This window comes from Haemaphysalis longicornis, unplaced genomic scaffold, assembly GCF_048455015.1.
Source record: "Haemaphysalis longicornis isolate Haplotype H1 unplaced genomic scaffold, Haemaphysalis longicornis Haplotype H1 scaffold_1, whole genome shotgun sequence".
NCBI lineage: Eukaryota > Metazoa > Arthropoda > Arachnida > Ixodida > Ixodidae > Haemaphysalis > Haemaphysalis longicornis.
In genome coordinates, this window is record NW_027526203.1 from 331,478,126 (window position 1) to 331,501,519 (window position 23,394).

The following is a 23,394-nucleotide window of genomic DNA, read 5'->3' on the forward strand; positions in this document are numbered from 1 at the left end:
AACCATTATGCTCTTTGGTTGTATGCTGTGCACTGCAATGACGCGCACATCTAATTAGTGGCCTGACCTACTTGCATAATAGCGGCAAGGCAACGCAACCTTGCATTGTTCTCGCCCAGTGCGTCACGTTGTTCTGCGGATGCCTTGTAGGATTACGTTTTCTCCCCTTTCTTGAGGAAGGAGCGCTCGACATGGCTCCGCGCACGCGACAACAGACGAGTCTTCTTGGGGAGAAAACGCCGCGCCCTCGATTCCCCTGGCCACGGCGTCGCAGCGCTGGTGGCCGCTCGCCGGCGGCGAGTCGGCGCCAGCGCAGTCAAAGAGAACAGCCGGCGCTCCGCGAATGGTGCGGTCATGCTTTCTTTTTCCCGGCTTCTCAGCTGAGCGCCGAGGGCGCTAGCTGAAGGCAATGTGCGACGCGGTGCCGATAGATGGCGCTGAGTCTAGGCGCCCAAACGCGAAACCAGTTTGCATGGCGCCTCGGCGCGGCCGCGGTACCGTTTTCAAAGCGACGGATGCCGTCGCACGTGCAGGAGGGTCCGTGGCAGTGGACTCGACGAAGGACTCCACCATGAGCAAGACGTTTCACCTGCGGTCGACGGCCGCCTGCGGCCTGGTCGTGCTCATGTTGCTTCTGTGCAGCGTGGGCCTGCTTATCGCCTTCCTCAAGGGCCACCAACAGCAGACACGCGACAACCTCACGACGGAGGGGTCGCCGCCGTCGGTAGGGGTAAACAGCCTCCTTCCCATTTTTCCGAGGCGCAGAACGACCCAGCCGCCGTCTACCACGACGACGCCCAAGCCCGTTCAGACTACCACGCTAGAGCCGATCAGACCGAAGCTCGACTTCAGGCTTCCCGCTCACGTCGTGCCGCTGGCGTACGACCTGAGCCTCGAGCCGCACCTCGACACGGACGCCTTCGACGGCGAGGTTTTCATCACTGTGAACGCCACGAGGCCCGTGGACCGTTTCGTCGTGCATGTCTTCCGGCTGACGGTCGACCAGACAGAGGTGTTCTTCGAGGACGGAAGCCCGGTTACCACGGGCGACCCGTTCGAAGACGACCTCAACGAGTTCTTCGTGGTGCCTGTGGGTGACAAAGCCGGCGCAGGACCCACGCCGGCTGGCATCTACCGGCTCAGGTTCAAATTCAGGGGCTCACTGGTTGGTGGCATAGTGGGCTTCTACAAGAGCAGCTACAAGATCGGCAATGAAACGAGGCGAGTCCTTCTACGTTTACACATAGGCGAACCGCAGGAAGCTGGCAGTTCAACGGCCAGCTTACTGCTTCACGCAGTTGATCTAGGTCGCGCGCGGCACAGCTTGCCGCTCTGCTTAGCGCCCGGAGTTAAGGGATCTGGCTGCTTTGAAAGTAAACGCTTGTGATGTGGCGACGGTGGATATATATAGACGTGTGATCTGCAGCGACGTCGGGCCACTTTTCTGCGCTATGGTAACTCCGTGATCTCAATTATGGCATGAAGTATGTTGGTAAACTAAACAGTTTATAAATACCAGAATGCAGCGCCGAGCTTCTGGGACTATAAATCATATTCCAGGTAGTAATTCGTTAAGCCAGTTTTTTTAGAATAATTACGTCACAGAGAAAACACGTCACCATGCATGTGCGCGAAGGTTACTATGAAGTGTGCTTTGCCAGGCTACCCGAAGCACAAAAATAAAAGTGCGATTACATTTGGAACGAATAGACCTATTGGGGAGGAACCCTTAAAGATGTGTTTTAGTTTTACCCCGTAAACTTTATTTTCGTTTAGTGATCACATCTCTAAGTTTCACTGTGCGATTGTCATTTAGTACGGCCATACAGGGTATTTCTCAGTTCGCCTCAAGAAAGCCCGTCCGTTAACAGGACTCTACAGTCGTTCCTAATTTTATCTTATTAATATACATGGGTTCAACCAGCAAGCCCCTCATCCCCAGTTGTGGTAAGCTACATGCAGCGTTGGGGCCTCGTTTATAGCAGCCTTGGTGGCACAGGTAGCATATTAGGATTACCGGCACTAATAGACTAATTCCCCTGAAAATTCAACGCTCGAGTTACGGCCAATTGATTAGAGAGAAGGTCGCCTTCTCCCCTTGTTCTGAGAGAGCTGATCGGTGCCACCCCACCACCGAGTAGGACACAGTTACATTCAAATAAATACTTCAGAAAGTGACGGAGAACTTAGCCGCTTCTGTTGTTGAATTGGTATACAGAGCATCGGACGCAGAACACCAAAGTTGTGTCTTCCGTAAAAATGACGAACTACTCCCCGTATATTCCCTCATTGGCGTTTCTTAAAGGGACCTTGCAACACTCTTTTCAACTTTTTCCTAAATCCCTAATGCTTTCAGAACGTAGCCAACAAACACAAACAGTATTTAGAATCAGGGGTCACAAAGTACCTCACCCAGAAATGTTTGCTCTATGCCCATCAGATAGCTTTAAAACTTGTTCAGAAGATTTTTTTTCCCGGTCTTGGCGTTCTTCAAGCACGCGAATTACGTCATTACAGAGGTATAGCGGCTAATGATCGGCTTTCTTTCAGTTGCAGCAATAAACGCATTCGATAGCCACTTAAAAAAACACAAAAAGCAAAGCAGAAATGGAAGGCTGATCAGCTACGACGAGCAAATCATTCAGTGCCGCTCAGTGCTGGCGACAACCATAGCTTTCGCAGTGTTTCCAGACGTGAAGGAAGGCGCGAAAGCGTTTATCGGAAGCGTTGCAAAGTCCTTTCAAGTGTTGTTATGATGTTATATATATATATAGATATATATATATATATATATATATATATATATATATATATATATATATATATATATATATATATATATATATATATATATATATATATATATATATATATATATATATAGTGGCGCTGGCTGCCACCCCCAAGCACAGGAAAACATTACATTGACATAAATACCCCAGAAAGCGGGGGAGAAAATCGCCCCGCCGCTAGCGTAGTGGTTATCGCACCAGACCGGTATTCTGGAGGTCGTGGGTTCGGATCCCACCTGGCGGGTATTTTTTCTCCGCTTTCTTTCTTTCTTTCAAAATTCTTTATCTGTTTCAATGACCTACTACAACCCCCCCCCCCCCCCCCTTTGCTTTCCGAGGTTTTCTTGGCTGCCAACCCTTATTTCTGTGTTATTTCTACGAGCCCATCATTTCCTATTCTGATTCGCTATATATATATATATATATAGTAAGGAAATGAGGGGCTCGTTGAGGAAATACAGAAACATAGGTCGGCAGTCTACAACGCCAAAGGAGGCATAGGGGTGTTGTTAGGCTCTATTTTTTACTACGGTTAATGAAGTTAAGATTTTTTTTAAATATAAGGAAGAAAGAAAGAAAGAAAAACACGCGCCCAGAGTGGGGACCGAACCCACGCCTTTCGAAAGGCGTGGGTTCGGTCCCCACTCTGGGCGCGTGTTTTTCTTTCTTTCTTTCTTCCTTATATTTAAAAAAAATCTTAACTTCATTAACCGTAGTAAAAAATAGAGCCTAACAACACCCCTATGCCTCCTTTGGCGTTGTAGACTGCCGACCTATGTTTCTGTATATATATATATATATATATATATATATATATATACCGGTATTCTGGAGGTCGTGGGTTCGGGTCCCACCTGGCGGGCATTTTTTCTCCGCTTTCTTTCTTTCATTCCAAATTCTTTATCTGTTTCAATGACCTCCCACAACCTCCCCTTTGCTTTCCGAGGTTTTCTTGACTGCCAACCCTTATTTCTATATATATATATATATATATATAGAGAGAGAGAGAGAGATAGAGAGAGAGAGAGAGAAAGAATGGTTGACTCACGATTAAAAACAAAAACTGTTTTACTGAAGTTTCGACTGGACGAGCAGCCTTTACTCCGTTGAAGAGTAATCTGGTTTCAAGTAAAGTGATGCAAGGCCCTGGGAAATATGAAAAACAATAGGGAGAAAAGCAGAAAAAGAAAATAGAAAACGGAAACAAATGAACTACAACAAAAAACAAAGACGGTGCACAAGCCTTAGCAATAGCGTCCAAATTTAGCTTTTAATCAAGACGAGTTTCCTCGTTCCTATCTTATATTTGTTATGCGTGACGCTTGGGTAAATAGAAGATCGTCAAACCCGAACTTGAAATGCAACATTCATGCGGTTCGTAAAGAGCTCAACACCTCAACAATGCCGCTTTCGTCCACAATGAATGGGATTAACAGCTTTTTAGAATGTGGAGCCATGATTGGTAGGCGCTCATCAGCTCTAATTGGGGAAAGAATATATATATATATATATATATATATATATATATATATATATATATATATATATATATATATATATATATATATATATATATATATATATATATATACATATATATATATATATATATATATATATATATATATATTGTGTGTGTGTGTATGTGTGTAGCGGCGCTGGTCACGACCCCCAAGTGTAGGAAAAAATTACCTAAACATAAATGCCCAAGGAAGTGAACGGGAGCACAGCTTCCCTTGTAGCTTAAAGGGGCTATGCAGACAAAACTCAAGTTCGGTTCATTCAAAAGATTGCCTCATTAGAATCATACTGACACCACTTTTAATATAAACTTCGCTCAAGTAAGCTATATAATTAGGAAAAAAAATTGCGCCCACCTCCCCGCTACAGGGAATCCTGTGTAGATGCGACGCATCGTGGGGTTCACTTGGTGTTTCCGTTGGATTGATTCTGAAATCGCATGAAACATGTCGGGAACGCGTATGATTATTATGTTTTATGATTATTATTATGTTTTATTGGCCAATCTTGGTCAATCTCTCTAAGTGGTATGCTTGGGGCTTCGCTGTCGCAACGACCTTTACTCCATCATTGTTGCTGTAAGTGGGAGCTTCTTTTCTTTTATTGCAAGTGTTAATCATTGCACCATCATGCGTTGTATCAGTAGCATCTTGACGTAGTTTGAATGAGTCAAGGATATAAGGCGCGTTCGTAGCATTTGATTTGGTCGCGGTTTTGGGGCGAAGTGGGAAGAGCACCATGTACCTCGCGTTCCGCCCACAGGGTCGTGGGATCGAAACCGGGCGCGGCTAACTATTATTTTTGTTACAGTGTAGGGGGAGGTGCGGACAACGCCGTATGGAGGGACAAGGCGAGTGAATGAGATGCAGTCGCATCTAAAAGGAAATGTCCATGCGGCCCACGAGCTCATTTCTCGCAACAGAACCTATCATGTCATATGCCCAGCTGTGCGATGGGCTGAGGCTGGCAAAACAGGCGCAAATTAGGCAGGGCTTATAAACTTGGTGAACGAGCTATTCGTGCTTAAATTAAAGGGACAGACTTTTTATAGCGGTAACAATTGTGGGGTGAACAATTAAACTAACGAACGTACACGTAAACGCCGAAGCATTTAGTGCGCCACTTTGCCGGCTGACACTACCTAACACAGCCGTCGCGCCCGTCGGACGCGTTGACACAACACAGACCAACTGACATAAGCGGCACGGTCACTTACATGACCGCGTTTATCGAGCTACAGCTTTCCTAATTTTGGGTAATTTCCACGCTTTGGGGGACAACTTTCAATGCCGAACTATTTATGCTGTTGAGTAAATTTGTTAGCAGTCTTTAATGCCTGCCAGTTTATTGCTGGATTGGCCAGAGCCGTGAAGCAAGAGCATTTAGCAGTGAAAACTCGACCTTTTCATGCTATCGATAACGTCTCGAAGTCTTGGGGCCTATATCGTACCGACGGCATCTCGTAACCAGGGAGGAAGCTGCGCCGGGGTTTCGTTTGCCAGTACTAGGCGCACGGGACGGCACGCGCGACTGGCCAAGTCGTGCCCATGTGTGTATTTTAGCACAGGGCAGATAGAGATACAAAAATGCCCTATCTGAACATTTTGAGCGTGACACGAAAGATAAATGCATTTTTTAGGCAGTTCTCACAAAGAACTATCGTAATCTCGGTTATCGGGAACATGGGATAGCGTGGCTTCTAAAGGCGGAAGACTTATTTTGCGAATAACTGGCGCTGTAGTTGCTTCCTGGTGCAGAAAATGTCCGCCGCTGTAAGGAAAAAAATAAAAATATATATCTGAGTTCGTATGGAACCTTAACTAGATCATCCAGAGTAGGAGCCGAGTGAGTTACCACCACCAGGCTACCTGAGCATGTTGCCAGCGGCAGTACACCAGTTAGCTCAGTGCGAGCTTCACTGACGTCATATCGCGTGGCAGGGGAACGTGATGGCACGGGACTAAAACAGGTGCGCGCCAGCCACGGAAAACTCCGATTGTTCTAGGGAAGCTGTGGCGTGAAGTATCGACAGCCTGCCTATCTAAATTGGTGCCTTAAAAAGGAGAAACGGAAGCGAAGAAAGAGACGCAAGCATGACGCAGCAGTGAAGTAGCTAACCCAGGGGAAGCCGCTGTGCTTCCACCTTTAAACCACGTGAGCAGGCCTAAGTGACCCGAGGAATTTTTCTTCTATGTAAGCAGCCTGGCTCGTCGGGCTCAAATATGTCGAAATTATGGCATCTACAATTACGCACATGACGAAGTAACGATATTTTGTCGCTGTAATCGGTAATCGCATCATGACTGGTTCTACGCCGCCGCCATGTTAGGCTGCTCTGAAGACATTTGCTTAATGTCTCTGTGCTAATCCAAACATTTGTTTTTTTAGGGGCGAAGCCTCTTAGGGGCTGGGGCTGTTGTCTCCTGTCGTCGTCGTCGTCGTCGTAATCGTCGTTCGTCTCATGTAGTCATGGTACTAAAGCACCGGGACATTCGTTTACGCCTTCCGCTGGAGGGCTTCGTAACGCGTACTAAAAAACCACCGGGACACTCGTTTATACCTCGCGCTAGAGAGCATTGTGCTTCAAATACAAGAGACTTTTACAGCAAAGCTATATACCTCTACCCCCCAACGGTTTCGTCTCCGTTGGGAAAAACGCCAGGGCGCCAAGTATACACTTGTACATTGCATTCTTTGCCCCTCCACAAGTTTCACGTTAGTGGAGATGGCCCGGGATTTTTTTCTTCTTCTGAGCAGCGCTACGCAATGCTAGAAGTTTTCAGGGAAGGTTTGCAGAATCGTTTAAATTGTCTTCCTGGGTAAAGTTCCGGCATTCTGCGTTGTGACAAGTGCATAAGCTATCCCCAAATTGTCCGGGAGGTAGCTGCAGGCTACAAAATCTAGGTATGTAAACTCAACAATGTTTAAAGGGTTAATAGTTTTAAAAAGTAAATTGTACTTGCAAACAGCTCATGGGCTTCGGGCTGATTTAGAGAGGGCCTTGTTTTTTCCCCGTACTTTTCCGACAAAATTGTGGCCACAGTGTCAAGGTGCAGTCACGGTGTACGGCATGTAGAACTGAAATGAAGAAGTAAACGCAGACAGCCACACATACGCACACATACTGACTGCCTCTGTCTACGGTACTGACTGCTGCAGGGCGAGGCATACATGGCCAATAAGCCGGCGCGAATACCTAAAGGATAGTATGAGCAGATATACTATGCAGAAATCCTCCTCTCAAAAACACGTTCTCCTGTTACAACACCATGCCAGGGGTATCAATAGTGCTTACTTACCCTTATTTCGTTTTTACCTTTTCATACATATATGTTAGATTGCCTCTACCCCGAGACACCTTGAGGCCAAATGTACATAATAAGCAAGGCGTTGCAGAATAGCCATAGCGCGATTTTCTGATTAGCGTGCGCCTACACTGTGTCCGTGGTTATCGCTGGAAGCGAGTTGTGGAAAGTAGAGTAAGAGTCTTGCTTTATTGGTTCGCTCTCAGTATATAGGATTCCTGCGATTGCTTCACTGAACACGGCGGCTGCGATATCGATGCCACAAACGTAGGTGGTGCGCGACTGCTTCTCTCCATTTTGATTAGGTCACCATACGATTTCTCGCTTTTTGACATGAGTAAACCTGCCGCGCCGTCCAAAACACAGAAACGTGTTAGGCATAGCATCACGCGCACAAACGTTGCTCACGAAGAATATCCGGACCGCATGCCATACGGTGGACTGAGCACAGCAGCTCAGGAAGTTCATATACTAAAAGTATGAATTGAGCCTGCTATTTATTACCTATCGGTGCGCATTATTTCTCAAAATCGAAAAGAATGAGTGGTTGAAGTCTTCTGAAAACTTTGTGCCATCACTAATTGTTCCTTGCAGGAAATTGGACGTTTACTTAAGCGTCATCACATAATCGAACCCCCCACCCCCCACCCCCCCCACCCCCCCACCCCCTTGTTTTGTGTTTTCGTGTGTGCTCGCTGTAAAGAGGGTGGGTTTGTGATTTTTAGACGGTGGTTTTAATGATTAAAATGTTGCCAGTTTACCTGTGTACTGAATCCGACACTTGCGTTGTAGGACGCGCAAGCCTGACGCGTACTCTGCACCATAAAACAATCAACCGGCAGAAGTAAAAAAAGGTATGCGGCGTTCTTTATTTATTCTGCTGGAACCCCGTTACAAACGGCTCTGTGCTTGGTTGGTTGATTGATTGATTGATTGATTGATTGATTGATTAATTGATTGATTGATTGATTGATTTATTTATTTATTTATTTATTTATTTATTTATTTATTTATTTATTTATTTATTTATTTATTTATTTATTTATTGATTGATTGATTGATTGATTGATTGATTGATTGATTGATTGATTGATTGATTGATTGATTGATTGATTGATTGATTGATTGATTGATTGATTGATTGATTGATTGATTGTGGGGTTTTACGCGCCGACGCTATGCGGGCGATGAGGCACGCCGTAGTGGAGGGCTCCGAATTAAGTTACATCACCTGGGGATCTTTAACGTGCGTCGGAATCTCGTATACACGGGCGTTTTCGCTTTTCGCCTCCATCAGAAAAGCGGCCGCTGTGGCCGGGAATCGAACCCGCGTCCTCGTGCTCAGTAACACAACGCCTTAGCCCGCGCTACAGAGCCACAGCGGGGGGTGGCTCTGTACTGTCATCGTGAACTATAGCACCCCCACTACTGCACCCATTTTTTCAGTACGTATTTTACAAGAAAGCAAGCGCAGGCGGCTGCGAACACTATATATATATATTCGGCATCTCTGTTCGCATTGAAGATTTGTATACTTCTTTAGAGCACTTCAAACAGCGCAGAAGTTAAGCATTCAGCTAAGAGCTCTGACACAAACCTACCAAATCAACAAGGTGATTACACAGCTAGCGGTGCAATTTCAGTGATGCCTCTTAAACTTAAACGATCCCTTCGGCCCCACCTGTCATTGATGTGACATTTAACAGCGGCAAGCACCTTGCCCGCTCTGAACATTATCTGCTGAACGAACAAAGAATGTATTGATAGGTCGAAGCTGTATCCTTGTTGGAATTACTACAGGAGTAGCTGACGGTTTAAAAACAACAGTTTCTCATATCTGTTCCTGTCCAGACACTTTCAATCACTCAATCAAATTTATAGGCAAATCACTGGTGTCTCAGTGACCAAGTTAATACATGCGAGACAGCGCAAGCACACTGGGAGGCAGGGTGGCGTTGCGCACAAGCAAGGGAATGGGCCTTCATTTCTTGCTTGTGTTTCGCGCTTTCATTTCAGCGGTTTCCACGAGGCCTCATAAAATACTAGCTCGTTAAACACCTCTCTTGTGCGCAAAATCTACCCCAGCGCACGTCTGCATGCCCGCATCCGCATCCGCATCCGCATTTCTCATCCACGCACACGCGCGCGCGCGCGCGCGCGCACGCACGCACACACACACACACACACACACACACACACACACACACACACGCGCGCGCACGCACGCACGCACGCACACGCAGACACGCGCGCACGCACACACACACACACACACACACACACACACACACACACACACACACACACACACACACACACACACACACACACACACACACACACACACGCACGCACGCACATCAGGCTGTCGAACCGGAACCGAACTGAAACTGAACCCGAACCCCACCGTTATTTTTGAGCGCGCTGAACCCGAACCGGAACTGAACCCAAAAAGGAACTAACGATTACCGGTTCACAACACGGTTCGACCATCCGTTGTCCCTAACGGGTGGTCGAACCGTGTTGTGAACCGGTAATCGTTAGTGTCCCTAACGGGTGGTCAGTGTCATTCGGGGAGCTTATGAACTTCGCAATCTCTCGCGCACTTTTTGCTTTCAGATGAACCGAAACGCTATATAACTGCTCTCTTCGTGGTTGCAACATGGTTCAAGGACTGCGCCACAATATTGCAGCGGTCTGGGTGCAAGGCTTGGCAAACGAGATGTCACACGCTCGGCAGCCTGTAGCAGATAGGAAGCACGACATTGCCCTTCCCTCGCTTGGACTATGCAGGGGCAATCAGGACGCGGGATGCTGCACTGCGCACCGGCCAAGGTTCAAACAATAAATATGCCTACCTCGAATGTGTTGAAATTTTGGCTCGTTGGTACATGACCATAAGAATGAAAAGAGGAGGGCGACGGACGGGACACGGGAAGAAACAGGTGCTCACTTGCGCTAGCGTACTGTAGAAACGTTGTTTTTCTTTGTTCGGGGCATCGGCTTTGTACAAGCAAGGCGAACTCCATGAAGCAAAACGAGGGAAAAAGGGGGCGAAGGGGGCAGCATAAGTAAGTTTATAGAACAAGAGAATGTGCCAATGCAACATTTTGAGTGCCTATTGGAAATTTGAGAAGATAGTATTTTCTTTTTCTTCGCTCAGCGCTGGATACTAGACGTTCCAGTTCACTGATTGCCACTGTATTATTTCGTACTATAATCTCTTGTACAGGAAAACATTCTCTTGACAGGGGGATGGAACGCCCTTTTGTGCGTGCGTGCGTTCGTGCGTGTGTGAGCGGTTTGCGTGGTAGTTTTTAAAGCAAAGCTTTGTGCCTCTTACGATGCCATCTGTGGTCCACCAAGCACACCGCGGGAAAGTCAAATTTCGCGGACGATGATGATGATCGTGGGTGAAGTGAAAAAAAAATTAAAACACTTCCCGTGTTCGGAATCCAACCTGCTGTCCTTCGCTTAATGAAGCGAACGTCTATACGATTGCGCCACACCAGCGGACCCGCGTCACACCACTTTACCAGGCACATGAGGTAGGAATCGCGTTACCACCATACCAGTCACCATAAATGGGGTACGTTCGCTTTTGAGTTGATTCCATTGATGTTGGAGTTGATTATGGAAAGATTCACATTCCCCCGTCGTGTCGTTTTGACGGAGGGGTCGTTGATTTTTTTATTGCACTGTTTTGGTTTAGGAATGCAGGCAGCATTCCCTCTTGGTTGACGTGATAGCAAGCCCGATACCGAAGGTGCCGCAAACCGTGGCTGGCAGTATTTCTCTTCTGCGTTTCCTTATACGCTTGGCTTGGGACGCTAAATGCACCATGAAAACAAAGTCCAACCTTGCCTTATTTGAGAGAACTAGCCTTTCATAGCTGCTTGCTCAACTTTATTACAGCCTCAAGGACGTTTTTTTCACTGGGCAAGATAAAAAGCACCTAGAAAAAGCGTTTACATTTTCTCCTACACAACGTCAGCAGTGATAAGGAAATAACTGAAACAGAGTCAACAGTGTGTCAAGTACTTGTTACCATTCAAGCGGTACCATAAAACGAACCACAAGCAGCCATGCATTGTGGCGGTGGCTTAATATAGCACCTGGGCTTAATATAGCAACTGGGTGAAAAAGTTGCTAGTACGTTTCCCTAGTACAGGGCCGAACTTGACTTTCCTAATGACTTTAATGTTGACTTTAGTATTTCACCGTGTTTATTAAAAAAAAAGCAGTATTTTTAAAGAACGTAAATTCTTTCCGAGTTTTATGGGGACTTTAAACGACAAATCTTTTTTTTTTTTTCGCACTTTGCTAATAATCCAACTCTGAACCGGTTCGCGAACGGGATCGGTGCATGATTTATCCGAAGCGGAACTAAACCGGAACGAGACGAATTTATCCGAACCTGAAACGTAACGAAACCGGTATTTTTTTTTTTCTGAGGTACCTTGTCCGGGCCGCTACCTTGTCCGAGTGGTCTGAGGCCGCTACCTTGTCCATTGTTCTGTTTCTTATCTGCCCACCACCTTCAAAATTTCATCGTCATGTAGTGAGCACAGGCATCATCGTTGCTTCCTGACAGTTGGTCAATCCCACCTAGCAGCTCATCATCAGCGTGTCACATGCGAGCACCACACCATCTCCTTCATCTCCCACTCTCGCGCCTTCATCATACCGTTTTCTGGGACGGCTTCTCGGCGAGGCTGCGTCGTCATTAAACGCATCCTCCTTCAAGTCTCCTGTGTCCGTGTCTTGAAATATATATACAGCCAAATCTCGATATAACGAATCGTGCGGGACCGCCAAAAATCGTTATTTTGGAATATCGTTGTAATGCGGTTATAAGCCAGTGCTCAAACCTTGGAATGAAAATGACGTACGTTAGCAGTAGACGCGTGTGCAGACAGGCAAACTCTCAAATAAAAACATTGCGCGCACTTCAAAGCTGCTTTATTTAAAGAAATCAGTTATTTTCTTCTGGCCCGTGCAGCACGCACGACCGATTTGGAATGCCTCTAAATATTCCGCCCTGCACAATACCTCATCGGGTACGTCATTGCACCGAGCAATGAAAATACGGACTTTGCTCGTGTGCACTAAAACAACAATGTTCGACACGATCTCATCTTCTTCTATGTTCGGTGAACCACAGTCGTCTTCCTTCGCGTCGTCATCGTCACCAAAGGTGATGCCTGCTCTCGCGTCTTCTTGGCTGTGTCGCTAGCTGCATTCATCTTTGGATCTCGCACGAACTTCGCATCAAAATCACCCCTAACGAAGAAATACCTGCCCGCACATGTTATCAGCGTGAAGAACAACCGACCGGCTACCGACAGCCAACACAACAAGACAGAAAACAGGCAAACACGGCTAGGCCTGCTAGGCTACTGCTCATTAAACCACAGCTTTGGTGTGGCGCTAGCTGTTGGCACTCGACATGGTGATGATGATAGCTACTGCACTCAGGGAATACACGGAGAAACGGCGGTTTCTCTTTCACGAAGAGTTGCCGCGCTGTTACTTTTAGCCGAATTCGTAATACTGATGTTCATCGATTATAACGGGGAAAATAAATTGCGTGCGTTATACTGAAATATGCGTTATCGTGGAATTTGTAACCCTAAAATATTTTTACATTGAAAATACGGGCCATCTGGTGGGGATTCTTAAAATATTCGTAAATTCGAGAAATTCGTTATTATACGGTTCATAGTAACGACGAGATTTGCTGTCTGTATATATATATATATATATATATATATATATATATATATATATATATATATATATATATATATATATATATATATATATATATATATATATATATATATATATATATATATATATATATATATATATATATATTGTATTCACAGCAAGACGATGGGAATGATATTGATGAGGACTGTTATGAGGGGAAGAAGATAAAGCGCAGGATAGTGCCCATCAGCCCATCATGTACGATCCGGTCACTGTAAGTAGTATGCGATGCTCTGAACGTGGTCACGTACAACCCCCCCCCCCCACACACACACACACACATGTGCGTGCGTGCGTGCGTGTGCGTGTGCGTGTGCGTGTGCGTGTGCGTGTGTGCGTGTGTGCGTGTGTGTGTGTGTGTGTGTGTGTGTGTGTGTGTGTGTGTGTGTGTGTGTGTGTGTGTGTGTGTGTGTGTGTGTGTGTGTGTGTGTGTGTGTGTGTGTGTGTGTGTGTGTGTGTGAACACGTTCGGAGCATCGCATACTATTTACAGTGACCGGCTCGTACAGGATGGGCACTATCCTGCGCTTTATGTTCTTCCCCTCATAACCATCGTCATCAATATCAATGCCATCATCTTGCTGTGAGTATCATCGTCGTCATAGTAGGAGAGTGAGAGAGCGTCAGGTTTCTTCATTGCAACGTATACTTTGATTGAGTTTGAAAGCTACAACTTCATGAATGCTAGAGAGCTAAAGGATGAGCGATACCTAAGAAATCTGCTTCAGGCAATTGACGCTTTGTATTAATAGCCCGAGGCGGCCAGTGCTGCAGGTGATAAATGATATTCGAATACTTCCTTCCCCTGTGAAAAGGGGTGAGCAAATTCCGTCAAGCCCGCATGCGCCGATTACTGTTTTTAATCGTTTTTGAACAAACGCATTTCGGTTCCATTACGCAATCAAGTTACCTGTGGTGGTGACGGTCATATCTTGCATGTTTTTTCTCCCACGGATACTCGAATTGCCTCGTGCTTATCGGCACTACAGGCCTGGCTGACCGTCCATGGTAAAACCCAGTTCTTCAGGAAGGTGGGCGTTCCCTATATGTCAGTCTACATGAATACTCTGTATTCTGTTACGATATGGTTCGTTGTCTCGGGATATTTTCCGCAGAAAACAAAAGTATCACCCTCATGCAAGTATACTGGCTCTTGTAGGTCCTTGCTCTCGGGCAACCAGCTCGGGTCCCCATGCACAAGCATGGCACTGTCCCTTGTGTTATCGTGGGCGCATTTGCGCCACCGCACAGCTGTTTTGTTAGACCGGGGTTGTGAGGCACCGTAGTTACTGAGGGTCTCATCTGCCAGCATGGCAGGGCAATACAAAATTACTTGCGCTTGCCATATGACCAAATAATCTCTGAAATGTGGGGCAGCAGTTCACAAACAGACGCAGGAAAAGCCGTCCCAGTGCATGCTGGCTTTTTATATGCGTCAGGTTTTTAAGGTTTCTCAAATCTTTTTTATGATCCTCCCTCAAATCTTGACATTGTTTTGCGCCTCAACCGCGTAGGTGAATCTGATGACAGCGCCATTATTAACAGCTTTATAGTTTGGAGACCATTCAATGATACCCATTTTTGGACTTTGCTGTGTGCTGAAAGAACCCTGTGCACTTTGTTGAGCACAAGGGCCTTTTTTTTTCGTTCCGAGAAGCTTTGAAAACAGCCCGGCTATACAAGGCCGTAGCAGTAGTGCTCTTCGGCGAAACAGATATATTTTCTGCTTGCGAAGAGTGCAGAACGATGAGCCCCTCTTTTACTATTCCCGGAACATGTTTGCGACGTGCCCAGCGTCCAAATGCCCGATGAGTATCGCAGAATCGACGTGCTTTCAACTGGTGTAACTCGTGTTCGGTGTATTTAGGAACCGAGCTGCGAGGGTCGAGATCCACTTTCCTTCGCCATCTCAGGTCGGTGATATATTCGAACGAGTGCGTATCTGCACTCTTACTGGCGATTGCTTGGTGACTTGAGATTAACTGTGGTTGCCATTTACAAGCAGGCACTAGTGCAACAAGCAGGCACTGGTGCAGCAATTAAATGTAGACATATCGGTAGGCACCTTAGTGCGCCTTACCCGCAGCGCTGGCCACTCCTCCGAGCAGAAAGCGTGGGCTACCTTTCACAGCTGGATCATACGTTCCTCGACATTTAGGCTCCCGGTCACGATAGGCGCCTGAAGCGCTCCTGACCCACTGCGGCCCTTTCGGCCGCGCCTGGAACCTGGAAACGAAAATACGGGCGCGGCGGTTGCGGACTGACATCACGCATGCAGATTTGTCCCCCGATCTTGGCGGGACATACGGTCGGCTGGTCTTTCCGGGAGGTTTGCGGCCGGCGCGCGCGCGTGCGCGAGGCTTGTCGGTGGCCGCATCTTTCCGCGTGCGCCGCCGCGTTGCCGACAGCCGGCCGCGCGTCAGGGCCGTTGACTCGGCCAGCCCCGCTCTCGCTCGGCGGCATAACAGGTCCCCGGCGGCCGCGGGGGTGCGCGTCTCTAGTGCACCAATCGAGGCACAACGCGGGGGCCCTCTTTGTCGCCATCGGTGGGCGCGCTGCCCACCATGGGCCGTGTACAAGCGACGGAGAACTGTCGCTGCAACTGGGGCTTGCTTTGAGACCGCTTGCGCGGGCGGGTGCTCAGGGTCACAGATGATCAGCAGTAATAGCTGCACTTTCTTCCTAATTCCGTCAGCGATCAATCCAGTTTGGATACTGCAGGCGTTCTTTAAAGCTAAAAATAAAGTTCAGAATTCTAAGGGGCACCAAAAAGAGCTGCTAAGATTGTCTAACCACATTACGCGGGTAAATTTCGGAGTGTGTAGTCCTCGTTCTATAATTTTTGGCCACTTTACGCTCATCTCCTGACGAGTAAACTTTAATCAATACTGCCGCTTCCCTTATATCGTCGTCTTAGGGAGATCTTGTGAAGTCGTTTATCAGTGGCGCTTCAGGATTTCATTTCAGAAGGAGCAGCAACCGCAGAAAAAAAAAAAAAAACGAGAGGGAGTACAAAATAAAAGAAAAAAAGTAACGAAATCAAGTGAAAAAATACAAAAGCAAAAACATACCCTATAAAACCTCCATTTTTTTCGCTTTTGTTTTCCTGGTGGAGAGGGCCCGGGTGAACAGCTCAGGCCAGGGTATCCCGGACTAGAGGAAACCCCCACCAGGCGGGTGCCCAGACGTGGCACCTAAGGCTCGCATGAATAAAGTTTACTCCTCCTCGTCTTCCTTCAAGGGCACATGAAAGCGGCTGATTCGTGGTGATAGCATACGTCGAAGCCGCCTGAGCTTTCCGCATCGCTTGTCACAGAAAAACAAGTATCGTTACACCTTGTTCCCAGATTGTCAGTGGCCTTGTCTATAACCCCCCCCCCCCCTCTACCGCACTCACACACCCCTTTAGAAACTCCGAAATTTCGAAGGGGGTTGCGGAGCCCTCGGTCCCACCTTTACGCACGCAGTATGGCAGGCCAGTATCTAGGCTGTATTTGACAGATTGTTAGAACGTACGTACTGTATAACAATTGTGCCCGAACAAAATCAAATCACAACAGGCATGCAATTTGCTTAGGTTAGTCGGCATAAATGCACTCAGCAAAAGCCGCGTGGTGCCGTTGAGGTAGTTCGTAGTCCATCCATCACTTAGAGCTTACTATCCTCCTGGTCTTTAAAAATTTTGGTGTAGTCGTACGCTTGCATTATACTTACGAAAAACACTCCGAATTGCATGAGATGAACCTCGCAACGCAGCCAAGAGTGTGAGACCGACCAATTCATTTACCCCTCCTTTCAAAACGCCATAATCACATGGAGCACATCTGCCTACCGAAGAGCTCCTGAAGGGTGTAGACCGACCGAGGAGCGCGAAAACAATAGGGCGCTTTCCCAGGCCGCCGGCATTGGACCTTCCGTCTCGCCCGTTCTTTATTCATGACCGTGCGAATTCACATTCTACACAGTACGAAACAGCTCGCAGATATAAATAATAAAATTTTATTGACATACACAAGTGGTGCTTTGGTGGTTGTACTGCGAACCCTGCACTCTAAAAAAGCTTTACTACTTCTGGTACGCAACATTGCTCCTGAACGGCTACTGGCAACGGCAAAGGAAGCGCGATTGACGAATAGCGAAGCCGGACAAATTTGGGCGGCGCTGTGAAATCAAAGGATGCACAACGTCAAGCTCGCATTGCGTGATGTCAGAGCGCAGGCCACATTTCTGGGCTCTTTCGGCTAGACTTCGTGGTTGGTCTGTCTTCGCTGCTTTTTTTATGATTCTTACGCTCTGTGCCCGCATCAATGGTTAGCCTCTTGTATGTTTTACAGGCCATCGCCTAGTGGAATCGTGCTTGAAGGAAGATGTGTGCAGAGTCTTCGACGACATTAACGGGCCTTGAAATAAACCCTCTTCAACATGAAACCGTGGAAGCACAATGCAGAGTGAGGGCGAAGTTCACCGAGAAACGAGTGATTGGTGTACCAACCACTGCACAGCGTGCCTCACTGTGGCTACTGCCGCCGACCTAAAAACAGGGCAAACGCTGCAATCACAAAAGAGGAATCATATCAGCCTGAAATAAACCTGCCATTCTATAGGCGCGTGCGTACGCGGGAGGGCTCGCGCTTCTGCACGAGCCTCGCTCCGGGTGCCCAGTTTCCTGACATATAAGTAACACTGTCATTGAGAGAGAAAGCGTTACAGTAGCACCGCACGTGTTTTATTTGTCTTGGGGACACACACGCATATAAATTGTTGTAGTAGCCCGACTGTTCAGTAGGCAGCTAAAATGAAGGGAGGCCGTCCAGAATTTTTCACCCCCTCTTACCTTTCTTAACGTGGTCCCGATGCTCACCACTTGCATAAAACCGCGGGCAGCTGTAGTCGCACTGTACTTTTGATCCCCGCGCGTCAGTGTGCACTTTAGAGAAAAAAAAATGGCTGCGTATCTGCTCCTTTCGTTGCAAATGTCGTCAAAAGATGATAGTCTTTGTAGGCATTTGCCAAGGAAATGCCCCCCCTTCGCTTTTCCGCTCACCTCTCATGCTGTTCCTGTTCCGTGTTCCGTCGCACTCATCCCAAAGTAAACACACTAAAGGTTTGCTCAAGGCGATTTGAATTTACCGCGTTCCACCGCTACAGGCGGGGTTCCTCGATGCCAGCGCTGCAGTACGGCGGAGACGCGCGTGAATGTAGGCGGCCGACTACAACGTTTATAGAACCGCGTGGCCGTGCTCCACGTGCGTTCCAAGCAGAACGTGGAACCTAGCTAGTGGAACCTTTCGTTGCTGTTGCCGCGTGATTTTTCATATGCCGCCAGGAGGCGGCGGTTTTCTGCAGTAGATGTGGAATATCATCTGCTATCGAAAAACCAAGCACCCAAGAATTTTAATAAAGGAACACTGTAAATATCCCTTGTGTACTAATTTCCTGTCTTATATTTGCGTAATTTCTTGTTCTTGATCAACAAAGTTGACAAGTATGAACATATAAACCGGGTTTAGATGTTTACATTTGGCTGTGAGTATATAAGACTATTGCGCAGTAAGCGTTTTACTTTGGCCGGTTGGCTGAATCGAGTTACAGCCAGACAGACAGACAGACAGACAGACAGACAGACCAAAATTTCAAAGCAGACAGACCAAAAGCCCAAGTAAGACTACCGTCTTTAAAACAGCGCACACCACAGCCGCCATAAACGCATACCGATACCACTCGCTGGCGCCGCAATCGCAGCTCAAACGTGGAAATGGGGATATGCCGGACAATGCTGGCGAAACGCGGCGAAAACGATCCATTGACGCAAGAGGCAGAGCCAAACGAAAGCGAAGTCAACAAAGAGGAAGCGACCCGAAAGAAAGACGAGGACGCCGCGGCGCGGAAAAGAATGGGGTCGTTCACACGAAAAGAGAAACCGAGAACCCTGCAGCGGTGCGTAGCGCGCCACGCCAGAGGCGCGTACACCGAGTGTGGTCAATACCGACGGTGCACTGGCTTTAAAACGTCGCACAGTAGCCTGTCTCGTGGAGAAAAAAAAAACAGTTGCAGGAGGTCCATTATTATATTTTAATATGAAATGAGAGCGCGAAAGCTGGCAAGGCTTGTTGACGAGTCTTCTGCTGATGCCTACAACTTTGACATCGGACTCTCTTACTCTTAACCACTACCCATGCTGCTGCCGCACTGCTTCCACAGTAGACGAGAGTGTGAAGTTGTGCTTGTTGGTGATGCATTCCTGGAGGCTAAGCGCGAGGCAGACACAGGACGAGACAAGAGATGGGACGAGGACGAGCGCTAACTTCCAACAAAGTTTATATCGAGAAGCAAACGAATATATACCCCCCCCCCCCTCCCCCCAACTCCGCTTCGAAATCATCGAAGCGGAAAAGATTTGTAGAGTGGGACAGAAATGTGTCAGCACCCCCTCAGCACCCCCTTTCTCGGGCTTTGCGATAAAGAGTTGAAATTCCTGAGGCTATACAATGTTCGCGCATGGCAAGTGTGTAATCCTTGGATGGTTTGTGTGTATTGTTTCACTGTTTGGGGGCGGGGATGCATACATGCCCAGATGCATACATGCCCACCAGATGCATCGCCGCAGGAGCTATCACCATTCAGTCGACCGTCATTGAACTTTTCCGTAAGGCGACTAACACTGAAAAGTTCAGTGACGATTACCTGAATGGTTATTGAATTACCTGCGTGACACCGATTTAAGAGACATTGAAATAATTGCCCACAAAGTTAAAATGCCATCTCCTCCGACCCGTTCTACGCACGACTATGCAGCCATTTCGACGGCGCTGTTTTCTGCCGAAAGGGCGAGAAAAGCGTCGACTGCCGGCGAGACCGCTACTTCCGTGTTCTCGGAGTTGGCCGGAAGAAAATTTGTACACGTGCAACACGCCCCGGCTGCGAAACCGGCCGGAAGTTTCCGTCTGGTGCGGAAGTCTGGAGGTCGGAAGCAACAGCGATCAGAAAGGGCGAGCAGGCGAGGGTACCAGAGAAGCGGTGTGTGTATGTGTGTGTCGGCGTCTAGCGAGCGCTGACGGGCCAGCCGACGGCGCGTCTATCTTTTTCCCCCCCGCCGGACAGGCCGAAGGAACAAAGGTCCCTCACGACGAGGATATTCCGAGTGCGAAAACAGCGCCGTTAATGCGATCCCCAGCCATTGCGGCTGCGTTGCGTGTCGCCGGTGTTATTGTCGTGAATGCGCCACCGCCGCGGGGGTCCGGCGCGCTTTTCGTGATCCGCATTTCCATGAGCCTGCTTGACGCTCCCAATATTTACGGCGGTATTTTGCTTCTCGCACGAAATATAAACGCGCCAAGTGACCGCCGTGCGTGCCTGCCCTCCTTTCTGGTCACGAGTAAACCTTGCGCATCTTGAAGGCTGGGCAAGCACCGCCGCTTCGCCTTCTGCCACCGGTGTGCCGAAATTTGACACGGGATCGGCATCCGCGGCCCGTGTACGCAGCGCCCCTTCTCGTGGGAGGAGAAGGCAGCGCCCCTCAGAGCTGGCCGTACTTGTAAAACCAGTCGGCACGATTTCCAATCTCGCGTGATTCCTGTTCGCTGCGAGCAGACTGCCGAACGGGGACAGGGGCAGCGCAACACCGTCTCAGCTAACCAGGCCTTCCCGCACGGAAGCATAATCGTCACGCCTGTGGTCGGATGGAGCCTTTTTCTTTGCCGCTGTCTCGGGTAAAAGAAGCCACCAGAGACGGCGACGAACAAGCAGTGCGGAGTCCAGCGTCACGCTTATAGTTCTGTACCAGGGCCTTTTATTCCAGGCGGCGTTCGGATGTGGCGCCTTCACGTTCTTGCCACGCATATTGGCGGCCGCGCCACGCGAGTCAGGATTTCGGAACGAGCGCGCGCGCGCACGCATGGAGCATATTAGATTACATAAACAGGGTGTCCTGTATGTAACATTATCCGCGCTATGAAAATAGAAAAGTTCAGCCGGCTGGCAAATGAAGAAACTGATATTCCCTCGGAACTCTTTGACGCATTTAGTTCATTTCTTGTACTTTGTAAAATTAGTTTAAACATCAGATTACCCAGGTCTCACTGCGCGAACAGAAGTTTCGATCGCCGAAAGAAAGGCCAAATGGCTGTTTCGTGAAAATACGGAAAGCCGGCAAGTTTTTGCGATTCTTGGAAAAACAGAATGCCGGGATTATCGTATATTCACCTCAAATAGTAATAAAAGCGAGTGCTGCCAACAACTGAAGCAATACGGCGACCGTCAGTGCAGTAGCCTATACAAGCGCATTATGACATGCACGTATTCACTTACTTCAGCCTTCAGGTAGCTTACTTTTGACCGTATACTCTGCAAATTGCGGGAAAACGATTCACACTGGCGAAACAGTCATAGAAAAGCCTGGAACGGATCTGAGGATGTCCTGTAACGTCCTGAAACTATAAGTCTTCTTGTCAGTAAACTGCTATCAGTAAACAGTAAACAGCTATCAGTAATAGCTAGCAGTAAAGAGCTGATTATTTGACCATAGCTCATGACTGGGGATATTGTGGTAGATGACCGATGAGCGCGTGTCTCTAGACTCGTTATCTTAACATTAGCGGTTATCACAGAACTGATTCATGTACTCATACACTGTTCGCTGTCGCACACTTGCCGCTTGAGTGCTGTCTTATGCGCCTTTTTTTCTATTTTGCTTTAATTTTTCTTGATGGCAACTAAAATATTGCAAGGACTACCACAGATTTGGGCTGAGAATTTCAGTGTTATCTGAAATTAATACTGACTGATATTCGTTGATCAAATGTTGGATGGTTAGAATTATTCATTTTATTGGCCGCTTTAAAGCCTTTGTCAATCGCCGCTCTTGGGCCATGTCCTTCTCTGTGGGTGTTTTCCCCCGAACATCAACTGACCGTACATCATCTTTCTGCGAACACAAATCCGCCGTACAGCATGAATCCAGCAAATGACGAGCTGTAGTTCGTAAAACGAATGACCTCGTTACAAGGCGATGACTTTTCTACCAAAGGTCGGCAAAAACGTCTGGTCTGTCTCTCCTCGAATGCTCGAAAACGAAGGGAAATAACTCACAAACGGTGGAGTATTCCAGCCTGGCGTAGGCAAGGAAGACAAGAGCGCGACCGGTTTGGCCAGGCGCGGTCGGTGTTACTGACGCCTTCAAAAGAAGGGCAGGGGAGGAGTACAGAAGCGAGGCGCCTACATCGTGCTTGAAAGCCTCTGCAACAGTGTGACAGCTTCTAGCAAATTATCGCGAGTATTCGGCGCCACAAACAAGACGAGGGACGAACCATACAAGTATAGCTTGCCTTGAAGCCAGCAGAGACGCGGGCATCATTCTTAAACGCGCTTTTGAGCACTCGGTGACACTGGGCACTGCTTGAGAGCGGTGCCATGGCGCTACGCTGGTTCTGGCGTGAAGTCCGAATACCCATTTCCCTGCACGTTCGATGAATGACGACTCCCCCATTGCCCGCGCACTGCGCTCGCGAACAACAAACTCAAGCAAAATACAAAATTGCATCAACACACAAGCAAAGTACAATCATAAGGTACACGTCAACATACAAGCAAGGTACAATCTTATAGACATGTGCATTAGAAACAACACACAATTTTAGGGACACGTTGTTGTAGGGTAGAAGCAAGCATCGTCTTTATCATTCACTGCGAGCGACGATGGACATAATTTATCCAGGGTTTTTTTTTTATTTGGAAGTTCCCTTCAACTCTTCTTGCCTGATCGGCATGACATGACAAGGGTCTTGTGTCAGTGTATAGCAAGTCGCACTCGCGTGACTTGCTATGATGTGTCAAATGGGAGTATGCTATTTAAGAACATTCTATGATCATTTAATTTCATGCTAATACATCGACCGGCCTTACGATGAATGACTGACTGCCATGTCAGCGGCAAGTAATAAATAACACCAGACCGGCACCTAATGTTCTACATTGGGTGCGTGGCGACGTACTGTTTTGTAGCCA

At 47.7% G+C, this 23,394-nt stretch overlaps 1 protein-coding gene across 1 annotated transcript in view; it reads left to right on the top strand.

Moving 5' to 3' along the window:
• Positions 1-487: 487 nt before the first annotated feature.
• LOC144159670 (aminopeptidase N-like) overlaps positions 488-23,394 on the top strand; it is a 30,524-nt gene continuing 7,617 nt past the window's right edge. Inside the window, exon 1 of the mRNA XM_077691305.1 lies at positions 488-1,235. Coding sequence (XP_077547431.1) covers positions 572-1,235 — 664 coding nt within the window. The 5' untranslated portion in view covers positions 488-571. The remainder of the gene's footprint in view (positions 1,236-23,394) is intronic.